This window comes from Sinocyclocheilus rhinocerous, unplaced genomic scaffold (assembly GCF_001515625.1).
Source record: "Sinocyclocheilus rhinocerous isolate Xijiao unplaced genomic scaffold, SAMN03320098_v1.1 scaffold576, whole genome shotgun sequence".
NCBI lineage: Eukaryota > Metazoa > Chordata > Actinopteri > Cypriniformes > Cyprinidae > Sinocyclocheilus > Sinocyclocheilus rhinocerous.
The window spans coordinates 831,638-843,527 of NW_015662167.1; the positions used below are offsets into that span (position 1 = coordinate 831,638).

An 11,890-nucleotide genomic window follows, 5' to 3' on the forward strand; every position below is an offset into this window, starting at 1 on the left:
TCTCACTGTCTTCTCAGGGTGATCCAGGTCGTCCAGGAAGACCAGGCCCACCTGGGCCAGATGGAGATCCTGGACCCAAAGTAAGATTTCATAACCACAGAGATTACATTATTATTAGCTATTATCATAGACTGTATAAAAACATGAACGTAGTGTCCGTGACGTCTCCCGTAGTTTTCTGAAGAGTGTTTTTGAAGCTCAAAGTGGGCGGAGCGGGCCATCGCCATCTTGGCACCGCGTCACTCCCAGATATTCGAAAATGGGCAAAAAGGCGGGGGCTGGTTGCTGAAGCCACGCCCACCTAGCTCGACGGCAGTGTCAGCAGCGGCAATCCACCTGTCACTCAAGTGGCCACGCCCTTAATTATGCAGAATTTTAAGGCTTAATATAATTTAAACGGATGAGTTATAAAAAAAATTCACCCCCCTCACAGTTGTCATACTCTGTGATTATTTGTCCTGTTTTTGAGAAGACTCTCTCTGAAGGGACCAATGTTGCAACAATGCAGTGTCTTCCTACCTTACCACTACACTCGCTATCTTCGGAGCGTGTGTCCCCCTTCCTTCTTTCACATAATGGTATGATCCTAGTCTATCCTCCCATGTGATTAGCCGCATGTGTATTTTTTTTTTTGTAACGAAAAAATGCATAAAAATAAGGCTTTTATGAAAACACTAAATAAAAAATTGCTTACCAACACACAAACCATTCACAATTGCTAAATTAGCCTAAAATAGAAGGCTCTGGCTGAAGATTCAGCTCTCCCTGACGGGAGTCGGCTCTTCTCGTTCGCTACAAAGAATCGGCTCTTAGAGCCGGCTCGTTCGCGAACGACACATCTCTAGCAGAAGTATAAATGAAAACTGACTCATAGCCTACGGCGTAAAGGCTACGGTGTAGGTCCGACGCAGAAGTATAAATCAGCGTTTTCTCTGCAAGCTTGTGAAAAAACGAGCTGCTCAGATTTCACTCCCCTGTGATGTAGAAAGGGGATCTTATTATAATATTATCGCCTCTTAATTTGCTAGTTTTCACCACGGCGCCACCATTGTGTTTTCACAAGCAACAATTGTGTACCAATTCTAACACCATGGCGAAAGTTCGAGCAAAGCATGTTAACTGTTCTGTCTTTGGCTGCACTGATGAGCACAGAACACTATTTAGAGTCCCAGCGAGAGCAGCAAATTTATTGATTTATTTACTGTATATTACACTGCTGAGTTTTTAACATAAACTTGTGTGTGTTTCTGACACACATTTTGAACTAATATGGTTTAAAACACATGATTTCAGTGTGAAACACGCGTGTTTCTGCTTCCACTCAAAATGGGCATTTTCTAAATGATAATTATAAATGGTCTGTGGGGTATTTTGAGCTGAAACTTTACAGACACACTCTGGGGACAACTGAGACTTATATTACATATATTGTAAAAAGGGGCATAATATGTCTCCTTTAATGTTAAAAGGTGATTGAAAGAATTTCAGTTGAATTCATTTGGAAAATGTTTAATGTAAAAAGGTTATCAAAATAAAAACATAAATGGATGCCCTACAATGAATATCTACATTGATTCGATTTGCAAAATTAAAACAAATTCAACAGTGATTCAACCTTGATACACCTATTAAAAAATGTTGAAATGTCGGCTGGGTACTCTTTAAATCAGAGGGCAGTGTTTGGTTGATAAGAATGCTGTTCTAAGAAACAACAAAGGCTGATTCATGTCCAACTTGCGTAAGCTGGTAGCCTAAGGGTGGAAGAGTTGAGAGAAATAAAAGATATTGTTGCATCACATCACGTTGTCGTGATATTTTGAGTTTTCCTTACAGAACCTTTCTTTCTGTAAGTTGCTTTGGGTAAAGACTGTCAAAAAAAAAAATCAAGCAGCTTTGCTGTTGACGTAAAACCACCTATATTTATTTTCATTCTCCTTCATGGAGAAAATAAACTGTCACTTGATCTGTAGAAATAGGTAAACCTACTTATGTAGATTACTGTTACAATAATAGAAATGTAATAAGTTTGATTTTGCCACTAAAGAGCACTAGAACAATCTGTAACTTCCATAACAGTTCAAATGCCCCGAACAGTCCTTCATATGCTTCAAAACTTGACATTTGCAATTCCTGTCTTTGTCACTGAGAATGGTGTGAAAGCTTTGTGGACTTACTTTTGCATGTATCTTCAATTCTAGCCCCCAACCGTCCTCCAGGTAACGTCTCATGGAAGATTGTTGGTTCTTGGGTTACTGTGAGGTGGGATCATGTTAAATCCATGGACAATGAGTCTGCCGTTCTGGGTTACAAAGTGAGTGACACACTGCCACCCAACACTATGGCTATCTTTTAAGATGTGTGTTTGTGTTGGGTTATCTGTCTCCATCTGTATGTCATCAGAATATTTGCTCAGATTCAGTCATTTCAGTCAAAGGCTCCTGTCGTATCATTTCATAGCTCTGAGGTAAGAATTTAATAAATGAGCAGCCTAATGTCACGTGAGAAGAGAACATGTTGTCCCTTATGGAAAAGCAGACCAACAACCCTATTGAGCCTGTTAGCAGTGAATAAACATTTTAACCAGTTGTGTAAATCTCATATCTGATCTGCTATAGGATTAAGGTCATTGTTGACAAGATGGTGTGTATTATATAACAAATCTTAACTGCTTGATTGCTTGTATTGTCAAAAAATGTAAAGTATATTTTCGTACAGCGCAAAAACTGCTTAATGCGAATATATGCCATGAAGATATTAAGATTTTATAAACATCAACATCATGATTTTCTGTAAATCTGCTTTGAAACTTTGTATTGTGAAATGTGCTATGCAAATACAATTCACAGAACATCATTTTTAACATAAACTGATTCTCTATTATTTTGTGTAGGTCCTTTACAAGCATGAAGGGCAGTCTTCCTTGAAGATACTGGAGAAAAGCAAGCACTCCATCACTCTGCCGTTACCCAAGGACAATGGTTATGTGGTTCTGGAAATCCGCTCGTGGGGAGATGGAGGAGACGGAGCAGCCCATGAGGCAATAGTTTCTCAAGATTCAGGTATGTGATACTAAAAGTAGCTAGGAGTACTCGTTTTAGTAAACTAACTTAAGAACTAGTGTTTAAGTTCTAAATGATGTCTCTGAAAGTCTGTGTGTTTGATCCACAGGCACTGGAATGATGGTCCAGAACAGTTCTGGCACTTCTGGGTCCCTCTGCACATCTGTTCTGTTGTTCACTGCACTCGTTCTCATTGGCTCATCTGGACTGTGATGTTAGCCATTGATGAGGCATTTCTTATTAATATCAAAGAGAATTGAGCAGGTTTTCCTCAGAAGGGGCAGGGCTGTGGGTTGGGGGGGTTTTGATGAGGGACGTTGGAATGGATGCGTGGGGTGTAAAGTTTTAGAAGTGTGAGGAGTGGAAGGTTCTTTTGTATAAAAAGGCTTTTTTACAAGGATGACTGGACAGAGAGTCGTTGTGGGAGACTTTTTTGATTGTTATAATTTTAGACGCTTGCCTTAGACGCTCGGAAACTCAAAATTGAGCGGTGATCATGTCAGCATTTGGTTGTAGTTTCTAAAATTCAACAACAGCTCTGACTTGTTGATTTCGTCACAGGTGTAAATACACATGGATGTATTGGTGACATTTCCATAATGGATGAAACAAACACTTTTTTTAATACTTTGTTGCTACTTCATGGCAGCATGTGGACTGCAAAATTATCCAAATGAATGTTTACCTTTTTTATTTGATCTTTATTTTTTTGTGTGTCAATGTAGTTAGAAGCAAGAGTGGATCAGGATTTCTATTAACAGGGTTTTGTATGTTTTGAATGATTGTAGCATTCTGCCTCCCTCAGTGTTCTAGTTTTTAAAGATGAAAGGTCTCACAAAAGCAATGGTACAACAGAACCCGATTCTCGTGTGGTTGTTAAAGTGGGCTTGGCTTGCCAAAGTTATCACTCTGTTATCTCATTGTTATTGCTTTGTCTTTTTCCTCGAGGATTACATAAAATTGACGTCCATGGGTTGTTAATTTCTATCATGGCACACTGCAAGAGCGAGACACTGAACATTGAACAATGCTGAAGATAACATTCATGGACAAACAAGTTAATTATTATCCTATAATATTATTATATTATTATCCTATAATATAATTTATTATAAGATATCGTTTTATTACAAGAACTGGTCTTGTATGGCTCAATCTTTGGAGGCTCTCCATAATGGTGGACACGTTACCATACTTTTAAGTGACAAGGTCCATTTGGCTAAAAGAATTAGGAGACGTGTGTTTTGGTAGGCTAACATTAGATTGTGAGCAGGATTGCCAGATTTTCACAACAAAACCCACCCAATTGCTACTCAAAACTAGCTCAATAGCGCTTTGAGGGGGGTCCCCTGTTAAAGGTTTCCCTGGTAAGATTCACATTGCAGGGGCTAAATATCATGTTATTGGGGTCGCTTTAACCTGCTGACATGAAAAACAATCTGTGGCAACACTGTTAAAGTAGCCCAAATCCGCGGGAAAACCGCATACTTGGCAACAGTGATTGTGATGGTCTTAGTGACGATTCTGGGGCTCTCGGGTCACTCTGCATGTTTGGAGGCCCCTAACAGGTCCCAGGACACTTGTCCGGTCCAAAATCCAGCTCAACCTAAACCTGCCATTTGTTGTTTAAAAACCTATATAGATTTTTTTTTTAAACTGTTATTTATGTTTTCCTTTTTATTTATTAATGAGGACAAAACTAAAGATTTCAGAGATCCTCAGCTGTGCTTTTTAGATATGTCTTTCAAAACTATGACATCAACTACTGACGTACAAACTGAAACTGTAATGAAATCATTTGATGTGCACACTGCGTCAAATTTCAGTCTGAAGCTTGTACTTTCAGATCAAAAAGGTACAATGAAACTGTTTGAATGTTGTATATATTTCTTTCCTTCTCCCAGCATTGATTTTCATTAGTGCCTGTTCAGTGGGAGGATTTCTTTAGAATTATTATTATTTTTTTCTATTTCATGTATTTAATTTTCTGTTTAACACAGTTTTCATCAAGTTCTTACTGTAAATGTAGCCATTTCTTTGTGCGAGGGGTGCTTGATTGTTTGAGCTCCTTCATTTGGTTTTTTACATCTTCTCTAACACCTTGTTGATCATTTATATCAAGCAATTTCAGATTTTGTCCATTAACTGTAAATTACAAATCATGATCACTCAGTGACATTTAAAACGGTTTTAGCCAAAAACACATAACAGCATCATCAGTAGCTCTAGTCCCACACCCTGGTAGCAGTCGAGTAAATGTTACACTTTTCAAATGTAGAAGCACTCAAGTCATGTTAGGACTACAAAACCAAAACTATAGTGTCCTCTTGTCCTTGGTTTGTACTTCTATTTCAAGTGATTATAAGTGCATTATGAGTGCACTGTGTACAATTTCACAGCTTTCTTTTCTCGTATCATTTAATTCGGAAATCATTCTGCTGTGTTTCACGTTGTGTGGTTTGCCCTCTTGTGTTTAATCAGGGCTTCGTCAGTCACAACTCAACATTCATAGTCGCTAACAACTCTCCAAAGTGGCTGTATTTACGCTTGCAGGAGTCGAATGGCACACTAGTAGTTTCACTCTGAAGGTCACTCAGGTTGTGATGTCAAGTTGTCTCTTCGAACTACCATGAACCCCAGTTGTTGTAAAGGTTGAGCCTGTCCACTGTGGACTGAATGTGAATAATGCAGCACTTGTAAATATTCTTCAATAAAAAAACATCTTGACTGTATTTGAAGAAACTATGTTCAGTTTGTTTTTGGTGATTGGCATAATGTACACATTCATACAGATGTGCACGACTGGCTAAGATGCACCATGTATTTATGCATATGGAATATATAAGGTGGCGCAATGCCATGAGATGTTAATAAAAACTTCCATGTATTTATATTGACATGCACAGATTGACACAGGTCTGTGCATACACTATCATGCATACATGCCTAATATTAGAAAAAATTACGTTTTAATAGAAGAAACAAAACTGTTCACATGTGAATATTTGACATGTTACAATTGAGGCATTACCCTTTATGATACTAATTATGACTATTAGATCATATGTCATAACAATCTAAAAGATAATACCACTTTTCCGTAACTTGCTGGTTATATGACTCCTTAATAATTTTATTGCCCAATTCTTGTGAAGTTAGCACTTATCACCGGTACTTTGGACCTATTAATAATGTATAAGTATACATGATCATGAACAGGTTTTCACCAAACTGACCATTCTGAGTGCAGCTGACAGGTAAAGAGAGCAGCTTCTCAGCTTCTGTTTCATTCATTTCTTTGTTACTAATGTTTCTATGCACACATTAATTTTCCTTTTTCAACCATTTCTATTATAGAAAGGACTTGACTATGGCAAAACTTGCAAAGACGTGCTGGTGAAATTGCTAATGCATTATTTGTACTGTTTTCCAGCTCTATTTCTGAAGAATACTGGTTTGGACCAAGACCAAAATGACTAAATTAACACTTTTAGCAGGTATTTTTCACATGTATTTAATTACATTTTTAAATATATTTATCTACTATAAATTATATTTTAATAATTATGCATAATCATGTTGTCTTTTCTGTAGCACTGGGCATCTTGCTTACAGTGCAGATGGGTAAGTACCTTCAATAACTTTGCATTGCCCTAAATATATATGTCAAATATATAGTCTATATAATAAATGCACCAACATTCATAATAAATATTTAATATATATATATGTGAATTTCCGATGTAGTGGCTTCTACAAACCTGGTGTGCTACATGACCAACTGGTCCCAGTACAGACCTGGCTATGGAAAGTTCCTGCCAGAAGACATTGACCCGTTCCTCTGCACACATGTGGTTTATGCTCTGGCAACCATCAGCTATGATAATCAAATCACTACTATTGAATGGAATGACGATGTGCTCTACAAGTCACTGAATGACCTGAAAAAAGTGTAAGTAAAAGCTGTATCTATAGCAATACAATCACCACAGTGGGATAAACCATGATTAATTACACAATTTAAGTCAGACCTTTTTGGTAATGCACTTTTTTTACATTGATTGAAAAATTTGAATTTTCCTTATTACTTCATTTATTTTATTTATTTATTTATTTTATAGAAATCCTCTATTGAGGACCTTGCTGTCTGTTGGAGGAACGGTCAATGGTGTCAGTCCGTAAGTGAAACGCAGTATCTGTAAAAGTCATAAATATATGACATATGACTTTACACTATAAATGAAAAACATACACAAAATAATTTTTAATAAATTTTAAAATAAACTCTCATGTTAAAGTCCCTCGCTGCAAACTCATTAAACAGGATTTACTGAATCATCTAACTTGTGTACTGTATGTCTTTCTTTGCAATTTTGCAGATACATCAACATGGTGTCGACTCCAGAGAACCGCAAGACTTTCATCCGTTCTGCAATGCTGTTCCTGCGTCACCATGAATTTGATGGTATCGATATTGACTGGCAGTACCCAGGTCACAATGGAAGCCCACCAGATGACAAGCAGAGGTTTACTACATTCGTGAAGGTGAGGGTTAAAATCAGGCATGTTTATTTCCATTAAAACATGACTTTGGGTCTGATTACGTTTCTATTATATGAAAATTATCTCTTAGGAACTGAGAAAAGCTGTTGAACAGGAGGCCATAGACACAAAGAAAACTCCTCTGATTATCTCCTGCAAAGTTTCCGGCATCAAGTCCACTATTGAGAATGCTTATGAGGTTGCTGAAATTTCATAGTAAGTTTGCTGTATTTTAATCAAGCTTCAGTAACACGTGTGCCAATGAAAGTTTTTCACTTTCTCCTTCTTTCTGTCATTATAGTCAGTTGGATTTCTTTACTCTTTTGTCTTTTGACTACCATGGACACTGGGACCCCGAGACAGGGCACAACAGCCCCCTTTTCCGCAGCTCCTTGGACACTGGAAACATCATTCACCACAATATCGTAAGATGCAAACCCTTAAATTCAAAATGCATCAATTCGAAGGGTCATTTGTAAGATCTTTTTGCACGTTCTTGGCTCTCTTCTCCAGAACTCATCTGTGGATTTCTGGTTGAGCAATGGAGCCCACGCTGACAGGCTGCTTCTTGGATTCCCCACATACGGACGCACATTCTTGCTCTCCACTTCGCAAACAGGTCTCGGGGCCCCAGCCAGTGGCCCTGCTGACGCCGGCCCCTACACACGCGAAGCAGGCTTCTGGTCCTATTATGAGGTTTTAACACACTATTTTTACATATGTTCTCAACTGGTTTTGCTCTAAAAACTAGGTCATACATTAGACATCAAAGCACGGAATTTGTATATTAAAGTATTGTGTAATATTTGATATATAGTATTTGACGTTTATGTACAAATTATAATTTACTACACATAATAGTACATTTCAAAACATCTATTCAAACTGCATTAAGTAAATCACTACTATGAAGGTTCAATGTTTATTATACAGTACAACAGTTAGTGCCTTTTTAATTACTACGCGACTAGGTGGCCACAAATAACCATCTTTATGAGTGAATCATCGAATCATTCATTCAAACAATTCTTTTTAAAACACTGATTCATCCTGGCACAAAACAAGTGAGTCACTGAATCATTCGCTCAACCGATTCATTCAGGAATACCATTACAGTTTGTTGGTCAGAGATTGCAGTTTGTTTTTTGGAACTACTTTCATTGGAATAACAAATGTAACAATATGATGAGTGTTTGGATTCTAAATGTGTCTTAAAAATTGTATGTTCTCAAAAGCCAGTTATTTACCACACAAAACACAACTTTGGGTGGTGAAATTTGATGATTGTTTTTGGTTCTCAGATTTGCCCCATGGAATCAAGCGTCAGTGTTGAATGGATCGATGAGCAGATGGTGCCCTATGCAGTTCAAGGAAGGGCTTGGGTCGGATTTGACAACCGTGAAAGTTTTACTGCTAAGGTAAAATCAACTGCTGGTTTCCAGAGCGCAACAAGATGTTTGACGAGCTTCCGACAAACCTTTCCTAATATTTGCTTTAACAGGTGCAGTGGCTTAACTCCTTAAACTTGGGAGGAGCATCAGTGTGGACCTTAGATTTCGACGATTTTGCTGGCCGTTTTTGTTACAGTGGATCTTATCCTCTCGTCAACCATTTGCGAAACGCACTAGGTAAACGCGATTATAATGCAGAAAAAGACCATAATATGCCTTCTGTCTTCTAGTATATGTATTGTGATGCTGAATCTCTATCCACAGGTTTCCCACCCAAGCCCACCACTACGCCACGTCCCACCACGACCGCTGACCCCATCGCCTCTTTCTGTCTTGGCAAACCAGATGGGCTGTACCCCAACCCTGCTGACACAACTACTTACTTCCAGTGCTTCCGTGGAAACACATACCTGCATAAATGCCAGCCTGGTCTGGTCTTTGTTGATGCTTGCAAATGTTGTGATTGGCCTTAAATGCAAGTTAAAATCCACTCCTTCTGTTCAATACAGCTGTCCAGTCTCTTGTTGTTGTGATTTATTACCTCTGCTTCCAAATATCCAAATATCTCATCATTTAAAAAAATAATAATAAAGAATTCTCAGACATTTGTATTTTATGCATAACAAAATGGAGTTGTGTCTTGGTAAAGTGCTGGTCATATTTTTCCTCACATTTTGTTAATCAAAAATCATAATGTCCTGTTCAGTACAGTCTAGTCTTCTCTTGTTGTTATGCAGCAATACAGTGTCCTCTCTTTTCATGTAATTTTTAATAAAAATATTTATAGCACTCTGACTTAGTACCTCTTCCTTTAACTGATCAAATGAAATAAAGATAGTGACACACCTTATGTATGACTAGCTTTATGAAACGGTAAATTTCACACATAGTAAAGGATTCTTATAAACTTGACAGATATGAAGAAGCGAAGTGCAATCATTAAACATGTCATATTATGTACACCACCCATCTACATACAGTATTCTCACTTAGTATAGTCTCTACCATCAACACCAAGAAATATAATGTACAGTAAACTGAGTATCCTTCTGAAGTATATAAGGTCCTGTTGTGCCCTCTGGCATAATTCTGCTTGCCAGAGTAACATGAAGAGTACAGTTATAAAATCACAAAAGAGCCTGCCACGTCATAAAGATTGACTGTTCTGATAATGTTACGCAAGCATAGAGACCTAGATTTTTTTATTCTTATATTACAGCTGAGCTGATAAACTGCCGGCAGATATCTGGGACACCTGATTTGACACACGATTAGATCGATTTTTTTCATTGTAAATTTATATGTGGTGTACACAAATAGTTATTAAACAAATAGTTTAATAAAGAATATGCAGTTTATTATTGACCGGCAGATATCTGGGACACCTGATTTGACACACGATTAGATCGATTTTGTTCATTGTAAATTTATATGTGGTGTACACAAATAGTTATTAAACAAATAGTTTAATAAAGAATATGCAGTTTATTATTGAAGCTACACATTTATAGTTAGTTATACAGGTATGGTTAAATGTAATATTACCGTTTTTTTTAAATAAACTTAATCAATAAACTTACACTACCATTTTGAAAGTCTCTTATATGCTCACCAGGGCTGCATTTATTTAATCAAAAATATAGTAAAACTATATAAAATTACTGTTTTCTGTTTTAATATATTTTAAAATGTCATTTATTCCTGTGACGGAAAAGCTGAATTTTCAGATGTAATTACTCCGGTCCTTAGTGGGTTCTTTCATGAACAGAATGTTCAAAAGAACAGTATTTATTTTAATTTTTTCATAACACTATAAATGTCCTCAGTGTCACTTTTGATCAGTTTAATGTGTTTTTGCTGAATAAAAGGATTAATTTCTTTAAACAAAAACTTAATGACCCTATACTTGTGTGAAATATTAAATAGTGAAAAATATTTTAACGTTTAAAATCACTTTTAAAGTATTCATGTTAAAGAGTTCTTTTATACTGTTTTGCAGCATATTTTCTGTTTTCTGTAATGTTCTTTCTTCTTTTTCACACTGATATCATCACATGGCAATGTACCAGTGATAAGATATGAGCAATACAACACCGATGTTCTCTTTCAACATCTTCACAGGTTAGTTCTTATATTCTCTTTACTTGTATTTTTTATACACAGTTTGATACATTCCTGAATGATGATGACATTGTTAAAGTTTATTGATAAGTGCAATTTAACCATCTGTTTGGTTTTGGTTTCCAAAACAGTGGGGGAATATTATGCTGATTCTGAAGCGATAAGTTTGAAGGCACCACGGCACTTTATTATGTGGTTCTGATAGCACATCAGTGTTATATAAGAAAATGATCTTTGTAAAGATAAATTACTTACATAAGCCTCTTTAAATAAAATGGACCCCATAAAAGTATGCATGTAAACCTTTTATTCAGATACCAAATTTAGCTATTAGATATCACCAGTGTTGGGGAAAGTTACTTTTAAAAGTAATGCATTACAATATTGCGTTACTCCATAAAAAAGTAACTAATTACGTTACTTAGTTACTTTTTATGGAAAGTAATGAGTTACGTTACTTTTGCGTTACTTTTTAAATCTGGACAGGGCTTGCTTGTTTGTTTTTAAAATTAAATTTTTTTATTTTTGGCAAATATAAAATCCTTTTCACACCAAAAGTGAAATGAATAAGCCTCAGGCTGAAGGGAAAGTAAATTTACATTTTACGTCCGTACAGTAGAATGCAGAAGAAGAAATTTCAACACACTTCAGCAATAAAAAAAGACTTTTTGCTTATTAGTATGGTTGAACTGGATCATCAAAGGTCAGCAGCAAAGA

At 36.7% G+C, this 11,890-nt stretch overlaps 2 protein-coding genes across 2 annotated transcripts in view; both read left to right on the plus strand.

Moving 5' to 3' along the window:
* The window catches only part of LOC107727774 (contactin-2-like), a 40,227-nt gene extending 36,111 nt beyond the window's left edge, over positions 1–4,116 (plus strand). The window contains exons 22-24 of the mRNA XM_016537764.1: positions 2,199–2,311; positions 2,891–3,059; positions 3,169–4,116. Coding sequence (XP_016393250.1) covers positions 2,199–2,311; positions 2,891–3,059; positions 3,169–3,272 — 386 coding nt within the window. The 3' untranslated portion in view covers positions 3,273–4,116. The remainder of the gene's footprint in view (positions 1–2,198; positions 2,312–2,890; positions 3,060–3,168) is intronic.
* Positions 4,117–6,279: 2,163 nt separating this feature from the next.
* LOC107727763 (acidic mammalian chitinase-like) lies at positions 6,280–9,634 on the plus strand. The gene is made up of 12 exons (XM_016537747.1): positions 6,280–6,316; positions 6,493–6,556; positions 6,654–6,683; positions 6,807–7,011; positions 7,181–7,237; positions 7,439–7,604; positions 7,693–7,817; positions 7,903–8,026; positions 8,115–8,297; positions 8,903–9,019; positions 9,103–9,229; positions 9,317–9,634. The coding sequence occupies exons 2-12, from the start codon at positions 6,532–6,534 to the stop codon at positions 9,523–9,525; spliced, it is 1,368 nt and encodes a 455-aa protein (XP_016393233.1). The 5' UTR covers positions 6,280–6,316; positions 6,493–6,531; the 3' UTR covers positions 9,526–9,634.
* The last annotated feature ends 2,256 nt before the right edge of the window (positions 9,635–11,890 follow it).

Excerpts from the sequence above, each read along its gene's own strand:
- LOC107727763 (XM_016537747.1), top strand. The coding sequence starts at position 6,532 with ATGACTAAATTAACACTTTTAGCAG. Across the intron at positions 6,684-6,806 it reads CTTGCTTACAGTGCAGATGG|TGGCTTCTACAAACCTGGTG; the intron begins GTAAGTACCTTC and ends TTTCCGATGTAG. Across the intron at positions 9,020-9,102 it reads GTGAAAGTTTTACTGCTAAG|GTGCAGTGGCTTAACTCCTT; the intron begins GTAAAATCAACT and ends TTGCTTTAACAG.